Here is a 21,402-nt window from a genome sequence, read left to right as displayed (position 1 = left end):
GGAAAATACTTTAGACCTAGTATTTGTGAACGAGGTGAATTATGTTAAAGAAATAATAGTTTATAATGCGAGTATTTCAGACCATAATGTCATAGAATTAACAGTCCATTCCAAAGCAAGTGAAAACAGAGATAAGCAAGAAATGAAAAAGTGGGAAGGATATGGAAAATACAACTTCTACAGTAAAAATATAAAATGGTCAGAAATAAATGAAGAATTAAACCAAGATTGGGATAACATTTTCGTAAGTGATGATATAAAGGTAAATACGGAGATATTATATAAAATATTAGAGAAAATAGTGGATAAATATATACCGAAGAAGAAAAGTAAACATGTCATGCATACCAAGAGACAGAAGGATCTTGCTCCAGAAAATCAGAAAGTGGAAAAAAGTTCTTGAAAAAGAAAAAATGCATGGAAAGTGATCGAACTAAAAAGTAAGATAGAAAATGCAGAACAAAAGATTATACAATCAAAAGAAAATGAAAAACGGGACTTGGAGGAAAAAACCCTAGTAAATATCAAGCAAAACCCCAAACTATTGTACTCATATGCAAAAAAGATGATTAAAAGAATAGAAATAGGCCCTCTAAGAATTGAAGGGAGATTAACGAATGAAGAAAAGAAAATATGCAACATATTGGCAGAACGATATAAGAGAGAATTCAACCCTAGAATTGATAATGAAGATAATGATATAGAAGTAAGGGATGAAAATAATGAATATTTAGAAGACATAGATATTAATGAAGCTGATATTGTGCAGGCTATTAATGAAATTAAAAATGGAGCTGCAGCAGGGCCTGATGGCGTCTCTGCTATTTTGTTAAAGAAAGTAGTTCATTTTATCGCAAAGCCACCTGCAATATTGTTAAGACAAAGTGTAGATACAAGCAGGATTTATGATGAGCACAAATTAGCATATATTACCCCTACTTTCAAAAGTGGATCAAGACTAGAGGCAAGTAATTATAGGCCTGTGAGTCTAACATCACATATTATGAATGTGTATGAAAGGATGATGAAGAAAAATATTATGAAACATTTAATGAAAAATAATTTGTTTAATATAGGACAACATGGTTTCGTACCCGGAAAAAGTACACAAACCCAACTGTTAGTCCACTGTGAGAACATATACAAAAATATGAAAAGCAGAAATGAAACAGATGTGGTTTATCTAGACTTTGCAAAAGCTTTTGACAAGGTAGATCATAATATATTAGCGAAGAAAATTAGAAAACATAATATAGTGGATAAAGTAGGAAGATGGTTAAAAGAATTTTCACACAACAGAAAACAGATAGTTATTGCAAACGATGAGAAATCAGATGAAGCTAAGGTAATATCCGGTGTGCCACAAGGTACGGTGTTAGCTGCATTACTGTTTGTTATTAAGATTGCAGACATAGACAGTAATGTTAAGGACTCGGTAGTGAGTAGTTTCACCGATGACACAAGAATAAGTAGAGAAATTACTTGTGATGAAGATAGGAACGCGCTACAAAGAGACCTTAACAAAGTATATGATTGGGCAGAGGTAAATAGGATGGTATTTAACTCTGATGAATTTGAATCAATAAATTATACTGACAGAGAAGGAAAGCTATATGCATATAGGGGACCTAATAATGAAACAATCACAAATAAGGAAGCAGTTAAAGACCTTGGTGTGATGTTGAATAGGAACATGTTATGCAATGATCAAATAGCAATTATATTGGCAAAATGTAAAGCAAAAATGGGAATGTTGTTACGGCACTTCAAAACAAGAAAAGCTGAACACATGATTATGCTTTATAAAACATATGTTTGTAGTTCACTTGAATATTGCAATATGATATGGTACCCACACTATCAAAAGGATATTTGCACAAATAGAGAGTGTACAAAGGTCCTTTACAGCTAGAATAGAAGAAGCAAAGGATCTTGACTACTGGGAAAGACTACAATCCTTAAAATTATAGTCTAGAAAGGAGAAGAGAACGCTACATGATAATTCAGGCATGGAAACAGATAGAATGAATTACCGAAAACATCATGGAGCTAAAAATATCAGAAAGAGCAAGCAGAGGTAGATTAATAGTGCCCAAAACTATACCAGGAAAAATAAGGAAAGCACACAGGACATTAATCCACTACGCACCAGCATCGATAATGCAGCGTCTATTCAATGCGTTGCCAGCTCATCTGAGGAATATATCAGGAGTGAGGGTAGATATGTTTAAGAATAAGCTCGACAAATATCTAAGCTGCATCCCAGACCATCCAAGATTGGAAGATGCAAAATATACCGGAAGATGTACTAGCAACTCTCTGGTAGACATTAGAGATGCCTCACACTGAGGGACCTGGGGCAACCCAAACAAGATGTAAGGTCTGTAAGGTCTGAAAGGTCTCTCTCTCTAAGTATTATATTTTTATTTTCATCAACAATTTCATACACCCATCCAAATTAATAATAATGATTCGTCGTGAAATAATTTTGTCATAAAGACTAAGAGTCTCTCTCTCTCTCTCTCTCTCTCTCTCTCTTCCCTTACTACTTTTTTGAAATTTGCATATACAGATGATTCGTAGTATACCTTTATTATGCTTTTGCGCTATTGATATCTCTCTCTCTCTCTCTCTCTCTCTCTCTCTCTCTCTCTCTCCTTTTCACGCCAGTGTCTCCATTTCTAGTTCATATTTTGATAAAGATCGCACACCTTTTTAGTTTCACATTCACTCTGCTTCTCTCCCTATATATATATATTATATATATATATATATATATATATATATATATATATATATATACACACACACACATATATATATATAATAATAATATATATAATATATATATATATATATATATATATATATATATATATATATATATATATACATATATATATATATCATATATATATATATATATATATATATATATATATATATATCTGCTCTAGGTTACCCTTGTCTGTCTCTTCGTACGTATATTTCAACCTTTGCTTTTTACATATTTTGTCCCCCTTTCCTTTCATGTAATTAGTGTTTCCTCTCTCTGTCTCTCTCTCTCTTCATTTTTTTTATCTACAGACGATTATTATAGTTACGTTCAAAGTCTCTCTCTCTCTCTCTCTCTCTCTCTCTCTCTTCTATTTTTTTTTATCTACAGACGATTATCATGGTGTACCTTCAAAGTTTCTTCTCTCTCTCTCTCTCTCTTCTCGGTCTCTCATCTCCTCTCTCGTCTCTCTCTCTCTCTCTCTCTCTTCTCCTCTCTTCTCAGTCTTCCTTCTCTCTCTCTCTCCTATTTTTTTTTATCTACAGACAATTATTTAGAGTACCTTCAAAATTCTCTATCTCTCTCTTTTATTGTTTTTTATCTACAGCCGATTATCATAGTGTTCCTTCAAAGTCTTCTCTCTCTCTCTCTCTCTCTCTCTCTCTCTCTCTCTCTCTCTCAGTTGAAGAATACGGACAGTAGTGGGACAGGCAACCTACGTTCCTTAACTAGCCCACGCTCGAACGAAAGCAGAAAAGGAATGGGTAGGAAAACAAAAAATGTGTTCTTAACCCCAAGGGAAGCGGTTGACATGCCTTCAGCAAAACAGCAGGTTTTTAGATTTTGGGAGCACGAAAGCAGGTAGCAGATGCAAGCGTTCTCTGTCTCTCTCTCTCTCTCTCTCTCTCAATAAAGAATATAAAGTATTCGTCCCATACAGACGAGTCACGTTACACCCGACAACCCTCTCTCTGAGTTTCCCATTTTTCTTTCTTATTAGTCTGGACTGGGTAAGGACTGTGGGCACTCGTTTCTATATGGCATGTTTATCACACAGGAAGTGAAACTGCTAGACTCACACCCTTTTTCCATAAGAAGATTTGTCTGTCACGTTTCTGAAGCAACCGATACCTTTCTCTCGTAAGCTACGTATACCCACACAGGCACACACACATACACACAATTACACACATTGCCTCCCTTTCTTAGACGTTTTGATACATAGAGAACCATTTCAATGTAAATTCAGTATTTATAGGAAACCGACTAACAACTTAACTTATGTTCATTTCTTCTCAGGCCACCATCTTAATATATATAAATTTTTTCCTCTATGTTTTTACGAGCATTGCGAATTGTCAGTCCACAATATTTGGATCAAGAAATTGAATACATAAGAAAAATAGGGAAAGATTTATGCTATCCTTCACATATATTAGACATTTGTTATAATAAAGCCCACAAAAAGTTTTATACTGTTAATAACACACAGAAAGAAAATTCTAAGAACATTCTCAGTTTGCCTTATTTTAACGGATTTGAAACCATTAAACCATTGTTAAAAGCTTTTAATGTCAACCTTGTTTTTTCCTATAATAACACACTAAAAGAATGTTAATAAAAAATGGCCCCAGAGAAAGCAACAACATAATATATAAAATTCCATGTATGGATTTTCCCTCATTCTATCTCGGACAGTCCAGCAAAGGCTTAGAAGTAAGGCTAAGCCAGCATAAATACTCTGTAAAAACTGGGCAAAAATCTAATGCATTATTCATTCATTTAAGTGAAAACAACCACCGAATTAATTGGATTGATAGTTCAGTAATTGCATGGTCAAGAGATGTCTTATCACGAAATCTTTTAGAGTCTGCTTTAATACAACTTACTTTTCATTGTAATTTCAATGTTAGTCGTGGCCTTTTTCATTTAGACCCTTGTATCTGTAACATGTTTAAGAATGACCTCAAAGGTATAATTACTGACTTAAATAAAAATCAGTTGCCTTAGAGTTATTAAATTTTGTTGTAATGTATGTCTGTCATGTTTTGTGAATATGGTTTTGTTTACCAAGTTCCGAATAGCTGTCACCTATAATCCTTTAATTGTCTGGAAATTGTATCTGAGATGATTGTCTTAAACCTTTAATTGCACCCATTGTTTATGCTTGTTTGAGAAGGTTTCTTATCTTCCAGGTGTGTCGGATTCTAGGTACTAATCCCTTTATAATCCCTATCTGTCAGTTATACGAACCTTCTTGTATTGTCTTTTCTCGTATTGATGTCAGTATCTGCTCAGTAAAGGACTTTTAAAGTCGAAAGATCTTGCAGACCTCCTTCGTTTATTTTTCCTTTGTGGCATTTATCTTTATATATATATATATATATATATATATAATATATATATATATATGGATATATATATTGGTCTATTTTAATGCCTCACAGTTAATGAATATTCTATCAATCTGTCTATCTATCTGCTGCGTCTATCTACCTACCCCACTTACCTACTTACGTATCTGAGACTCCTACTACTCCCCACCCCACGCTGCCTAAACACCCACCCACCCACCTACCTACCAATTCGAATTCGACTTAATTTTCCATCCGGGGCGGGTTTCTCCGAGAGTGAGATTGTGAATATATACATAATAAATCCTGGCATCTACGTCCATTCATTCTGGTCTCTGGAACCTCTCTGCCAATCCCCTGCTTCCTTCCGCCTTATTTATTCTCGCAATGCCACTCAGAAAGGAGGAGGCTCCCATTTCATCTCCTTTCCGTTTTTTACTGCATCTCGCACAATGCAATAATATCGCGAGATATGGCTGCGTGGGTGGTGGGGCACGAAACGGATTAAGAGAGATAGAGGGAGACTCAGACAGACAGACAGACAGACAGAGAGAAGCAACGTAAAACAGAGAGAGAGAAAGAGAGTGGTGGGGGAAGGTAAGTAAATGAAAGATGAGAAATAGAGAAAAGGAAAACAGAGAGAGAGAGAGAGAGAGAGAGAGAGAGAGAGAGAGAGAGAGAGAGAGAGAGAGATAAGGAAAGTAAATGAAAGATGAGAAAGAGAGAGAGAGAGAAGGAAAACACAGAGAGAGAGAAAAGGAAAAATGAGAGAGACAGAGAGAGAGAGAGAGAGAGAGAGAGGGGGGTGGGGGAAGGAAAGTAGATGAAAGATGAGAAGTAGAGAAAAGGAAAACAAAGAGAGAGAGCGAGAGAAGGAAAATGAAACGGGAGAAACGAAAACGAAAACAGAGAGAGAGAGAGAGAGAGAGAGAGAGAGAGAGAAGAGTTACAAGGATCAGGATGTCTCAAAGACTTGTTAGTCCATCCGAGGAGACATTGTGTGCTCACTTATCTGTAGGAGCAGGCTTTACTGTGCATTCACAGTGTTCCAATGGTTTTTTCTAGCTTTCTTTTCAACTCTTCCACATTGTAGCTGTTTACAATTTGTGGTGGCAGTTTATTTCAAATGTCACATATCTTGTATGTGAAAAAGTTCCCACAATGGGATGTGTTGTATCTCTTCAGTTCTAGTTTCTATCTATTATTTCTTGTCTGGTTTTCGTTTAACGTAAAATAGATTACAGTCTACTTTTGTTATGACTTTCAGTATTTTGAATGTTTCCATTAGTCTTTGGCAACCTATTTGCCTGATGGATGGAATGAACTTTGTGGCTCTTGCTTGAGAGAGAGAGAGAGAGAGAGAGAGAGAGAGAGAGAGAGAGAGAGAGAGAGAGAGTTGAGAATGGAAGGAGGGGTAAGGGGTAGGGGTAAATGGGGGGAGGAGGGGTAAGGGGGTAAGAAGAATGGGGGGGTGGGGGGGGCCAGCAGAGAGAAGACCCTCCTCCCGAGACCTCGTTCCGAAAAAGGTATATAGCTGCTGCCTCCCGATTTCATGAATGAACCTGTCGAGTCACCTTCGTGACCCCACCCACGCTCGGCCGCCATTGGTCCGAGCATCGGTGACGTCATTGGGAAGCCACACGGGGGGTTGGGGGTTGGGGGAGTTGTTGGGAGGGCCGGGAGAGAGAGAGAGAGAGAGAGAGAGAGAGAGAGAGATAGACTCTCTCTCACACAAGGAATCTTGTCGTTTCGACGTCGTCGTAGCTCTTGGCGCGACAGTCCCGGTCGCACATTGAGAGAGAGAGAGAGAGAGAGAGAGAGAGAGAGAGAGAGAGAGAGCCATTGTGACGTTGCGTGTGGGTGCGTGCGTGAGTTGCGTGCGTTGCGTGTATATGTGCGTGTGTATGCGTGTGTGCGTTGCCGGGACGGACGGACAGACGGGAGCCGTTCGCCATCACTATAGCAGCACCTTCTTCTGCGCCCGTGTCATCTTCGGCTTCTGACTATATACGTATATATATATATAGGCGCCACGGACAGATATATATCATTATCATACATATATATAAAAAAATAATACAGAGTAGTGTGGGCCGGAGAAAGAGAGCAACTCACATACACAAACACAAACACACACACACACGCACGCGGGGTCGAGTTGAGAGAGAGAGAGAGAGAGAGAGCGAGTGTGTAAGGTGGGCAAGAATCGCAGACGTTAAAAGCACGTGGATCGGTCCTGGTCGCCAGCAGTAAGGCATCGCTCGCTATCGGGTTACCAGGCGTTTTTGGAAGGCTCACACACACACTCACTCACACGCACACTCACTCACTCTCACACGCACGCACGCACGCGAGCGAGGAGCTGTACTATCCCGTATGCGGATCTGACACTTTGGCGTGTGTTAGTTCTTAACGGCTGAGAAGGAGAGAGAGAGATATACTATATATAAATATACATAGAGAGAGAAAGAGAACAGGAAGAGAGAGAGATACATTGCTTAAGAAGACGGCGGCAGATCCAGAGAGAGAGAGAGAGACAGAGAAAGAGCAAGACTTTTCCAAAGAATTGTAAAAAGTGATCTCGTAGCGACGTTGCGGTTCCTTCCACAGTTAGTTGCTGACATAAAGTGATTTCGGAAATTACGAAAGAAAAAAGGAAACAACAGCAACAACAGTAACTGGTGTGCCTTTAGAAATGGAAGCCGAATCGTAAATTGAAAATGAATCTTCCCTCTTCTTCTTGAGCGGCTGAATAACTAACTTATCGCGTATAGGATTCACGTTACAGCAACACCGTCACGTAACAAAATGTCAGTCGTCACCAGCCGAAGCATCTGAAGCGTCGAAAGCAGCAATAGCAGTAACTTGCCTTTTTTTTATTTTTTTCGAAGCGAATCATTTTCCCTCGATTGGTATTCTTGGGAGCCTTTTCGCACCAGTGATATAGTTCGAAGTTCCGAAGTTCGAAGTAGGATAACGATGGTATCCTTCAGGATTCTATAAAGAAGACGGCCAGAATGTCCTAAGAGCTTCATTCATCCTACGACTCGAATATCCTGGTCTCCCCCCATTCCTCCCCAGTCATCCTCAAATTCGGAATCTTTTTTTTTCTTTCTCGGAGAATTTTTGAAAATACGGACTAAATATTTTTTTCTCTTTTGGCACAAGTTTGCGTAGATTATTCCTTTCACGTCGACTCGACTAAGCCGGTCCCAAGTCTCTGCGAAAACTGAAGGAATTGATAAGGTTATAAGATATTCAATCCGAGTTGAGATAGAAATCTTTACCAGAGGAAATCTTGCGCCCAGAAAATATCTATCGTTATCAAATTCATCTTACTGGGTACAGCATACGAAAAGCGATACACAGATTAGCGAGATAGAGCGGGAGAAAGAGAGAGAGAGAGAGAGAGAGAGAGAGAGAGAGAGAGATAACGTTGAAGAAGAAGTGGAGAAGATAAAAAAAAGAGGAGAGAGAGAGAGAGATAGAAGAGGAAAATAGAAAAAAAGACCAATAGAAAATAAGGAATAATTCTCATAATGAAGGTGTCCTTTGTGTGCAATTGTGTTCTACTCGCTGCTACGCTCCTGGCAACTTCGGCAGAAGGTAAGTCCGATTCAAGTCCGTTCTTTTTTTTAGGTCCTGTTGAAGTCCGATTTCATCCAGTTTCGCATCCTATTCATGTCCAATGGGATTCAGATTCAAGCCCGTTTCTGAATTGATATAGATGCGCTTGAAGTCCTATTCAAAAAGACTTGAAGTCCACTTTAAGAATTATTCAAGTCAGTCTGAAGTCTTGTTTAAGTCCGTTTTGGCCATAGTCGACTTTCAAATCCGACAGAAGTCCAAATAGTCCTGTTCGAGCCCAAATATAAATTGAGACTTGTGAGTATACGTACTTATCGCTTCTAATTCCAGTCCCATTATATTCATAAATATATACACACAACACACACACACACACACACACACATATATATATATATATATAGACTTATATGCAAATAGATATATTATGTGCGATGCTGATTTTAAAAACTGCTCATAATAATTCTGCGGATCTTTTGAAATTTCCGCCATTATTCCATACAATTATCTGTAAAGTACAATTTCCCTTCATCAAAACAAGCAAACGACATTAAAATGAAATAAGTTGAAAAATGAAATAAGTTGAAGTAACTGGAAATTGAATCAGGACAATTTGAAAAAAAAATATCGAATTTTTTCGAAGTCTTCGTACGTCAATCTGGATAATATTTAGCGATAGTTATTGGCAGTGGATAAAAATTTTAGCAACGAGCAATGAAAAATAATTATATGATAATTATAATTATTTGGTTAGCGTCATTTTTTTGTATCGATTATACTATACGATTTACAAGAAATAATTCCTGTTCTTGATTATTTAAATTATATGATAATTATAATTATTTGGTTAGCGTCATTCTGTTTTTTGTATCGATTATACTATACGATTTACAATTAATAGTTCCTGTTCTTGATTATTTAAAAAGGAAAAGTGAAGAATATGATTTTCTTACGTGACATCTTACGTAAATCGTGTAATTCTTAATCTTCATATTTATCGTTTATCACATCGCATGGCTTATTCCTTATTCTACCACATTTCATTATATCGATCACATTTCGTGATCATGCTCCAATCTCCATTACTCTAACTAACACTCTCTTCATCATATTTTACATTATCATCTCTTACCATCTCGCCGTCATATTCACGTAACTTCTAAGCAATATTGTGTTTCTGCCCTGTGTACTTTATACAACCATATCCTCATATTATCGCATTCACGTCTTATATTACTGTCCTTTTACATATTCTATTCTTCCAACTCAAGCATTTTTATAAATGACTTAATATTTTATGCTTTCGTACCGACATAAGCCCATGTACTATGCATACTTCTGTTCAACCAATAAATTCTAGTTTGCATACGAAAATGTACGTATGTATGTATATATATGCATATATGTATTATATACTTATATACATGCATATATATACATTATATATAATATAGATATTATACACATACATATATACAGTAAATAATATATAACATATTTCTGTATGTTAACGTACGTAAGAAGATAATGTACCTAAACAACTAATCGTGTGCGTTGACAAATATATAATTTAATATATAATTCAATTTTCGTCAACATTATTGTGTATCTATTATATTTCATGTCAACAGATGATATACATGTATATATATACGTAATTATATACCATATATATATATATATATATATATTATATACTATATAGATATCTAGATATATAGGATGTATATATAACATATATATATATACATATATATATATATATATACAATATATATACTATATATATATATATATATACATTATATATATATAATATATATATAATATATATATCGAGTGGTATTCCACAGTAATTATCTGCATATTAAAATTCAATTCTAATCTGGAAGTTATAAAGATATGTAATAATAATGATAATACTAATAAAAAAACCACACAATCATATGTGGCATATATGAGTTAAAACGTGCACTTAAGAATAAGGACATTTCTTTCACAAACGCTCAGTGTCTCAAATTTGTCTTAGAATATTCAAATGTCTGAGACAATAATCGCAATGTACCTATTAAACATTTTTCAAGTACTTTCCGCTTCATATTCAATATATAAGGTCTTTGTCTCGTTCTTTTTATATAGATGCTATTTCCGCATAATTCCTAACACTGACCTTTTTTTGTATTTTATTTTCTTTTATTTTTGGGTTGCTTATTTCGGTACTAAATTTAGTTTAGATCTTTTTCCTTTTTCCGTTGTAAATCAGGCATTTTTAACGTAATGGTTAATAATATTTAAAATGTCGACTCTTTCTTGAGGGTACAATATATATAATTATATATATTATAATATTAATATATATAGATATATATATATATATAATAGTATATATATATATATATATATATAATATATATATAATATATTGTATAATTAATATTAAAATAATTAGTATATATATTATATATTATATTTAGATATATGTTGGATCCTTTCTTTATGAATATATATATATATATATATATATATATATATATATATATATATATGTATATATATATATATTATATATTATATATATATATGTGTGTGTGTCATAGATATATATATATATATATGACTGTGAAATATATTCAGTTAAAACAGAATAACTCCATCTCGTAAAAGGAGGCCATAAAAATGGCAACAAAATAGGTGAGAGAGAGAGAGTTTGGTCTCTGAAAAATCGCACTTACTTTCGACATTTTGGCGTTTTCATGGTCTCCTTTGATCATTAGATATAAACACATATTTCTTGTAGTTACTCTCATTTTCTTTTTATATCTTCACTTTTGGATTGACTGGCGTGTGACAAAAATTTAGTTCGAATGGATTTCGTTCTTATCTGTATATCACTTCGAAGTGATCTTATGCTTCTCCTGATATCATATTCGATGTAAAATCTGGTGATTTTATCTTCGACAGATCAAATCTTCAATATTCGTTACGATTCATTTTCTTCATCTCTGTCTCCGTGATTTTGCGATTTCATCCTTGTGAATTTCAGCTACTGTTTTAGATTTCGACGATCTATTCCCAACACGAATTCATTGGTGTTTATATCTATTATACTTCCTTGTCTTAGGTTGCGTTCAGCTGTCGTTTTTCCAGTGATATCATTTCAAACGTTGTATGCAAGTGTCCGCTTTTTTCATCTCAATTTCAAACGGCAACTTCTTCGATTAGTGTCTGTACTATGGGCTGCGATATGAGCAAGGGCCCGTGCTGGCATAAGGCCAGCTTAATCTCAAACAACAACAACAACAACAACAGTGTCTGTTATAATTCTTCGCCATTTCTCTACTTTTTTTATGCTTTTTTTTATATTCTTAATACCACGTGTTTGAATTTCTTTTCCAATGATGTATCTTAATTTCTTGAACAGCTGCCTTTTGGCAAATCATGCGTTGGAATTTCTTTGAATCCTTTTTGAGCTTCTTCTTCAAATCTCAGGTGTTAATTTCTTTAAATCGTGTGTTTCCATGTCTTCAAATCATGTCATTTAGTTTCTCTAAATCGCGTGTTTGAATTAATTTTACCGCTTTTTTTAGTTTCTTTAAATCATTGCTCAATGTCTTCAAAATCCATTCTTTTCAATTTCTTTAAATCATGTGTTTTAATTTCTTTGAATATTGTGTTTTGATTTCTTTAAATAATGCGTTTTGATTTCTTTAAGCCGTGTGTTGTAATTTCTTTAACCTCTGCTTAAATGTCTTAAAATAATGTTTTTTCATTTCTTTAAATCATGTGCTTTTATTTTTCAAATGACGTGTATCAAGTTCTTTAAATTATGTGTTTTATTTTCTTTAAATCTCTTATTTTGATTTCCTTAAATCCTGTTTTCATTTGTTTAAATCCGGTGATTCGATTATTTTAAATAACGTGTTTTCATTTCTTTAAATAATACCTTTTTATTACTTTTAATCCTAAGTTTCAATTTCTTTAAATCCTGTGTTTCAACTTCTTTGAATCAGGTGCTTTTTAATTTCTTTAAATCGCGTTCTTTAATGTCTTTTAATCATTGTGCTCTAATTTCTTTAAATCCTAAGTTTTAATTTTGTTAAATCGCGTGTTTAATATTTTTATGTAAATTGTGTTTTGCATTCTTTAAACCATGTGTTTTTAATGTTTTTAAATCATGTGTGTTAATATCTTTAAATCCTGTGTTCTAATATCTACAAATACTGTTTCAGTTTCTTTGAATCAAGTGTTTTAACTTCTTTAAATTGTTCGTTTTAATTTCTTCAAAATCTGTTTTAATTATTTCAATCATGTATTAATCACTTTCAATCATCTGTTTTGATTTCTTTCGTACTGTTTTAATTTCTCTAAATCCTAGTTTGATTTCTTTAAATCGAGCGTTTTTAATTTCTTTAAATCATGTGTTTAATCGTCAAAAATCATGTTTTTAAGTGTCAAAAGTCATGTGTTTTAATTGTCAAAAGTCAAGTTTTAAATGGTCTAAGATCATGTGTTTTAACTGTCAAAAATCATGTGTTTTATTTGTCAAAAGTCATGTTTTTAATGGTCAAAAATGATGTTATAACGTCTTTAAATCATGTGTTTTATTGTCTTAAATCATATGTTTTAATTTCTAGAAACTTCCTTCTCCCGTCCGTTGGGCATTTTTTCAGCGATTGATTTTTGACAGCACGGTCTTTCTAGCACAGCTCCTTTCGCGAGCTTTGACGAATACATTCCCTCCATTTCCAACGCAGTTTTCGACATATGTTGTTTGCATCTGAGCGTTTCATCTGCGTAGCCTTTCCTGCGTTTCTATTTGTTTCCAAGCGTCTAAAAAAAATTCTTTTCTGTCTCCCGTGATTTTTTCATATTTTTATTTTTTGGCTTTCTTTGTTGTCCTTTCGTGGGAACTCTTTAGCTTTTTTTTTTATTTCTTTTGCAGGTTTCATTTTTATTGGAGCAATTATTTTTGTATCTACCACGTTTTTCTTCTTTTCGATCAATTTTATACACACACACACACACACACACACACACACACACACATATATATATATATATATATATATATAATATATATATATACCATAGATATATATATATATATATATATATATGTATGTATATATATATATATATATATATATATATATATATATATATATATATATATATATATATAATATATATATATATATATATTTCCCCTCGGGTGCAAGCTATTCCAAAGATAAATTGAATTGTAAACGAATGTAATATACAATTGATGACATGTGTATAAGTAATAAACAATTATATATATATATATATATATATATATATATATATATATATATATATATATATATATATATATATATATATATATATATATATATATATATATATATATATATATATATCCTCCCTTGATTCAACAAGTAAAATATAAATATAGCAGTGAATAACATTCTTGCATTTTTCTTCAGTCATCTCTATGTGTATTTTAAAGAGAGAGAGAGAGAGAGAGAGAGAGAGAGAGAGAGTCTCATTTGAGTAAGTTTCTTCGTCTCTGCTCTGGAACTCTTTCCCTGGCTCTGTTTTCCTTCCGCTCTGCTTTCCTCAAACCACCCCCAATAAGTCAACCATTTCATTTTGCGTCAAGTTCCATATATCTTTATTTCTAATTTATTCTTTCGTGCCAGTGCTGGTAAGAGGTACTGTAATACTTGTATATCTACTCGCTTTTTCTAGGCCGTGAATGTTTATACATACACACACACGCAAACATACTCGCACAAACACAAAACACAAACACACACACACATCCTTGTTCCTATGGCCTCAAGTAGAGATATTTGTTTAGGTAATGAAGAGATAAAAATCACGCCCGTTTTCATCAGTTAGTTTACAATAGTGTTCATTAACTGGAATACAATATTCAAGACTTGAAACCTACAGTAACTCTAATTTTAAAGTAGACAGACTTGCATTGCGCTGCAGGAGAACTATAAGTAAATGTTTCTCCTTTTTGTTATCATCATCATTATTATTATTATTATTATTATTATTATTATTATTATTATTATTATTATTATTATTGTATTATTATTATTAATATTATTATTATTATTATTATTCGTAGAAATTCAAGTAGAAAACGCCTAAATGAATGCATACCATCACGATACAATGCACGTGAAAGCATTTGAAAACCAGTTGCAAGGAAAAAAAGGCGAATTAGAAGAAGATAAAAGATTAAAAATAAATAAATAAAAGTAGACACATACGTATAGAGCTCCCAGCTATCCAGATGAAGCATATAACTATAATTATTTTAATATGTTCAGCTTTGATTTGCTAGAAGTATATGACAATGCTGAATATAGATAGCACCTCTGTATACGGCATCATGAAACACGAAATAGATCGTCAGGCGAAATCTATGGACCTTTTCGTACTTTTGTTTGTAATTTACGTTCTTTGAGAGGGACTCGGAAATTTGGAGTGTAGTTCACAAAAGATTACTAACCTAACTGAAAGTTCTTGACCATACTTAACCTCATTTATAAGTAAATAGTGACGATATATATAATATATATATATATATATATATATATATATATATATATATGTGTGTGTGTGTGTGTGTGTGTGTGTGTGTAGCATGTAGGTATATATGTGTGAGTGCGTGAGTGTTTTAATAACGATTCTGTTTCTGTAAAGGCCAAGCAATGCGATGTTAATTGATCATTCAAAGTAGCCTGCCCATTAAAATTATTTCATTAGATTTTCTAATAACAATCCATCTGATTTTTCCAATGGGTTGTAAGTACCTTACATGAATAATGGGTGGATGGTTTCTGGTGCAACAAGTTACGCGATGCGATGATTTCCTTACGAAACAGACTTGAATAACGGGATAGATGGTTTTCATGGCGACAGTTCAAATCTTGACCTATGATAATGAAATGTGAAATATTCAAAACGAATCACCCGGGGAAGGTTTTCATATACTCTCATGAAAATCAGTTTTAAATTTCCTCGAGATATCCTGTATACTTACGTGTGTGCACAAATAAGAAGAGAATGTGGAAAACATAACCTTTCAACTTTACAGTATAAATAATCTCATTCCAAAGCTCAGATATAGAAGAAGGAGAAGGGGAAAGAAAGATAGATAGGGAGAAGAGAGAGTTTGATATCCATTCATAAACTAAGGGAGAAACGGGGATAAGACAGAAAAACAGAGGAAGGAAAGACAGGAAAGATGGACAGCGAGATAATGGGAAAAATATATGGTTGATTTAGTCCACTCGTTGAGAGAGAAATCGAAAAAAGAAGAGAGAGAGAGAGAGAGAGAGAGAGAGAGAGAGAGAGAGAGAGAGAGAGAGAGAGAGAGAGAGCAACAAAATGTAAAAATCTCTTTAACTTGACTAATTCCTTCTTCGGTCAGCACACAGGAAAGTTGTAATTGTGGAGGCGTCGCATCAGGAATCGAGTTAAGGATTCTGAAGGTTCCGAGGAAAAACAAAAGAAGTCTATTGAAACTTGCAACAGACCTTAGGAAGGTTTGGTTGCAAGTGGCAATGGGTCCTAGTGAGGCCACAAAGTCAGTAGAACGAGTCATAATGAAATCATAATCCCTGTCCGTCTTTCTGAGTTGAGTTGAATATAGAATTCAGGCCAAAGGCCAAGCACTGGGACCTATGAGATAATTCAGCGCTGAAATGGAAATTGACAGTAAAAGGTTTGAGAGGCGTAAAAGGAGGAAAACCTCAAAGCAGTTGCACTATGAATCAAGTGTTAGGAGAGGGTGGAAAGTAAGATGAAGAAAGAGAATATGAAAGGCGTTACAGTAAAAGGAACGAAAATGGTTGTAGCTAGGGGCCGAAGGCACGTTGCAAATAACCTTAAGTAATGCCTACAGTGCACCGCATGAAGTCCAATGAACGGCACTACCCCCTTTCGGGAGCCTGTCTGCCATTCTGTCCAGCTTTGTGTCAGTCTGGGGTTTCGTATGATACTGTTAAGTATTAGATTCAGGAACACTTTTCATTGATTTATTTGCTTGCTTACCTGTCCATTTTTGTGTCTGTCTTCGATGGATTTCACTTCTGTCAATCTGGGGTTACGTATGATCCTGTTGAGTGTTAGTATCAGGAACACTTTTTATTCATTTATTTGTTTGCTTATTTATCTGTCCATTTTTATGTCTGTCTTCGATTGAATTCAGTTCTGTCAAATCTGGGGTTTTGTATGATTCTACTTAATCTTATGTGTATCACTTCCATTATGTTATTTATTCACTTATTTGGGTAGTTTGCAGAACAACGGGACAACCTCCGAACGGAGGCTAAGTTCATTGTCAGGGCACGGCGGCGCCCTAAGTGAGGTTAGGTCACCTGGCATTCTAGGAGAGAATAGGTTTGTTTACATCGTTCTACACTCGGCCCATTTATTCAGTTATTCGTCTATTTACTTACTTATCTATTTCTGTTTATAGCTTTCTGTCCAGCTATCTCTCTCAGATTATCGCTCTCTAGCGGTCCATCTGTCTATATGACTAAAACAGACTCGTCTGTCCGTCCCTTTCTCTCTGTTAATTAGTTTACAATGGCTGACTTTAACGACATCAAGATGCGCCACCCGAGTCATTTCGTAAGATCCGAATAAAAAAAAATCATACAGCACATTTAATGATGAAGTAACTTACCTTACGAAATGGTTACTTACATGTATAAATCATCATTCGATTTGTAGATCTCGGTAAACGTATATATTTTCAAGCGGCCTTCTGATGTAAGATCGTAATCTTATCGAACGAGCTTCCGAGGAGCTCTTGTTCCGAATTGATAAAACCAGCCGATTAGAATAATTATAGAAAAAAAGTGGGGAAGACTGTGTTGTCGAAGCATTCCGGGAAGAGGCGTTATTATATCAGTGGCATTATCAGCGGAGAAGCGACGGCTTTCAGCAGCAGTTCACGGTATAGTGATGCCGTCCTCGGAAGTATAAGGAATGTCACTTGCGGCGATAAAGAAAGATTTCACAGAATTTCGGAAACGCGAGAGTGAGGGGAAAGCAGCGCAGGTAAAAACCGATGTTTCGATACGGTCTTTATCCCCCCCCGACGGAATAAACAAATATGGCCTGAATGTTGCTCGAAGCTGGTACGTTTCTGATTCGATTCACTGTTTTTAAGACCAGAAGTTTTAAGCTGTCAAAATTTGCCGTCAAGTGGCTTATCTTTTTCCGAGATATCTGCCAGCATTTGTCACCCAGTTGCCGATATCTCTCGTCATTAGATTTGACAGGTTTTATACTAAGCGCCCCACACTGATCTTCTCTAACAAACATTCGTTGAGGCGATTTCATTCGAGTTACGTCAAAATTTTATTTATTTATTTATTTATTTATTTATTTTTTGTCATTTCATTGTATCTGTGAACGACTCCATCGAACCCATGGGGTGGCGTGCCTGCAATTTAATGCCATCCAAGATCAATATAGTTTTTGCTGTCCACTTTCCTAATCAACGACCTTAATGAATGGCAGAGCCTCACACTGCTCTCTCAGAAGCGAGGCAAAAGCGCCAGTGAAAGGCAAGACGTATGCAATGCAGTGAAATCCCCGCTTTTCATATTTATTTATATCTTTCCCAAGAGGCGCTCACAGACCTAACGCTTCTTCACTTTTCTATGCGCTCGCTTTTTATTCTTTTGTTTCCGTTATTGATCTATACAGTGTTTTGGTAATCGCCTTACGTTTCCAGTTTATTCGACAGAAATGTGATTTAATGATGAGCTGTCCACGATATTTTCAGGGAATCTATTAAAAAGATATTATGAAGGACAATCTTACGGAGGAATTGAGAAGACTTTTAAAGGGAAACATAAAAGATATTTTCAGGGAATTTATTAATAAGATGTTATGAAGGACAATATTACGGAGAGATTAGGAAGACTTTTGATGAAAAATATAAAAGATATTTTCAGCGAATTATTAATAAGATGTTATGAAGGACAATCTTACGGAGAGATTAGGAAGACTTTGGAAGAGAATATAGAAAATATTTTCAGGGAATTATTAAGATGACATGAAGGACAATCTTACGGAGAAATTGGGAAGACTTTTGACGAGTGATTAAGAAATATCAAAGATATTTTCAGGGAATAATCAACAAAAATGAAGGACGTTTTCATGGATAATTGGGAAAATTCTTATTCAAAGAGTGATTAAGAAATAGTGATTAAGAAATATATACGATATTTTCAAGGCATAATTTGGAGAATATAAACTATATTTTTACGGGAAAATTGAGAAAATATAAAGGATATTTTTACTGGATACTTGAGTAAATATAAAAGATATATTTATGAGTTGTTTGCTAAAATATACAGAGTATTTTGAAGGATATTTCCGTGGAATTACTGAAATCTTCTAAAAGATATTTCCATGGACTGACTGGAAAAAAATGACTTATCATGAATATATAAAATTGAGAATATATTAAGAACTTATGAAAACAAATATAAAAAGATATATCATTCACGAAGCGAGTCGGAAAAAGTAAATGACACTTTCACGGAATTATAATGCTATATGAAACTCTCAGTCACGGCCCATGAAACTCTCAGCCGCGACCCTACAGGGACCCTATAGCGGTGGCAGATGCACGATCATGAGTAACTTTCTCAAATAAAATAAAAGCTACTGAGGCTAGAGGACTGCAATTTGGTATGTTTGATGACTGGAGGGTGGATGATCAACATACCAATTTGCAGCCCTCTAGCCTCAGCTGTTTTTAAGATATGAGGACGGAGAGAAAATTCGCGGACAGAGAAAGTGCGGACGGACAGACAAAGCCATCTCAACAGTTTTCTTTTACAGAAAACTAAAAATCCACAAATACCAAGAGGACGAGAAACCCAATACCTTTTTCTAGACCAGACCCGGAACAAACAAGATGAATAAGGACGTGTGTGACTGCGGAGGAAAGCGACAGGCTCATGTAGGCTAATAAAATATGACTGCTGGTCATCAACATTTCAAATTTGCTTTGAGAGAAATCTGAATGACGTTTTGCTCAATGAGAACAATCGAATCTCTCATTTTAAAGTAGACGCTATAGAGTTTATACACTTGTATAAATAAATGAATATTTTATATGTCCATATATATATATAATATATATATATTATATATATAATATAAAATATTATATATATATATATATATATAATATATATATATATATATTTATATAAATTTTGTAAATTATATGTACACACACAATATATAGTATATATACAATATATAGAATATAAATTATATATATATATATGTATATATACACAGACACACACACACACACACACACACACACATATATATATATATATATATATATATATATATATATATATATATATATTATATGAACGACGAGGGCTATCGTCCGAAATCAATTTTGAGTTTGCAGTAGTGGAAACGGCGTGTGGGGGGTATAATTAAAACTTATGCCGAGAGAGAGATAGCAATTACTATCGACATTGTGTTCCTAAACTTCACCTAATCAGGACTTTAACCTCGGCATTTGCAAATAGAATCAATTCTCTTCAACTCGCGAATTGAAGGAGAGGGCGGAGGGACGGGGAGAGTGTGGGGGCGGGGGTGAGCTCTATCATTGCCTGCGTTGATGTCAGAGTTGAAGTGGTGATTGAGAAATGCTTATATATATATATATATATATATATATATATATATATATATATATATATATATATATATATATAGTGCATTTTTATTGGTCGCCGATTAGTTCATCTTTGGGTGTCTGTAACGGTAGAGATTCTGTTTAATTTGTTTGTTTGTTTTGTTTGAAAATGGAATGGAATGCAGAATTGTGGCCAAAGGTCAAGCGCTGGGACGTACGAGGTCATTCAACGTTGAAAGGAAAATTGAAAGCCAAAGTTTACAATGGAGGAAAACATCTGAGCAGTTGCGCTATGAAATATTTGGGTAGAAAATAAAAATGGAGGAAAGAGAATATGTACGGAGGTTCAGTAAAAATAATCACAGAGGTTGCAGCTGTGAGCCGAAGGGGAGCTGCAAAGAACCTTAAGAAATGCCTACAGTGCCCCACAAGAGATGCGCTGACGGGAGCAATCCTTACAGGAGTTTGTTTTGTGTGTCTCAGTTACTGTCATTCTGTGTCTGTCTAAATCAGCCACCCTGTCTTTCTCGAGCAAGTTCTGCTTCCGTGACTGTTTTAGAGAGTCAATCCCAAACGCAATGTTTCTTTCTCTGTCTGGCTCAGTCAAAGTCACAGTCCTTCGGTTCTGTCAGTCTGACTGTCACCCTGACTATTTCAAAAAGTCTTGGACAGTCTCACTGTCTTATTAAGGCGCTGTTTTCTCGACCGAAAAATCAATTTTTTCTGTTCCAAAGTATTATTCCCAAATTGTTTTTCTAGACTGCAGTCAAGCATGTTATTTTTACGTAAGTATATCTTCTCTCTCTCTCTCTCTCTCTCTCTCTCTCTCTCTCTCTCTCTTCTCTCTCTCAAACTTCATCCACATATCTCTCTCTCTTTCTCTCAAACTTGCCCACCTCTCTCTCTCTCTCCTCATCTCTCCAATCTCTCTCCTCACCTCTCTCTCTCTCTCTCTCTCTCTCTCTCTCTCTCTCTCTATTCGCATC

The 21,402-nt window shown here is 34.7% G+C and overlaps 1 protein-coding gene across 1 annotated transcript in view; it reads left to right on the top strand.

The window, feature by feature from the left end:
- Nucleotides 1-6,947: 6,947 nt before the first annotated feature.
- LOC135202997 (uncharacterized) overlaps nucleotides 6,948-21,402 on the top strand; it is a 160,260-nt gene continuing 145,805 nt past the window's right edge. Inside the window, exon 1 of the mRNA XM_064232543.1 lies at nucleotides 6,948-8,736. Within this exon, the coding sequence (XP_064088613.1) occupies nucleotides 8,670-8,736 (67 nt within the window). The 5' untranslated portion in view covers nucleotides 6,948-8,669. The remainder of the gene's footprint in view (nucleotides 8,737-21,402) is intronic.

Source organism: Macrobrachium nipponense, chromosome 33 (genome assembly GCF_015104395.2).
Source record: "Macrobrachium nipponense isolate FS-2020 chromosome 33, ASM1510439v2, whole genome shotgun sequence".
NCBI classification, from domain to species: Eukaryota; Metazoa; Arthropoda; class Malacostraca; order Decapoda; family Palaemonidae; genus Macrobrachium; species Macrobrachium nipponense.
This window is presented reverse-complemented; position numbering and strand designations above follow the sequence as displayed.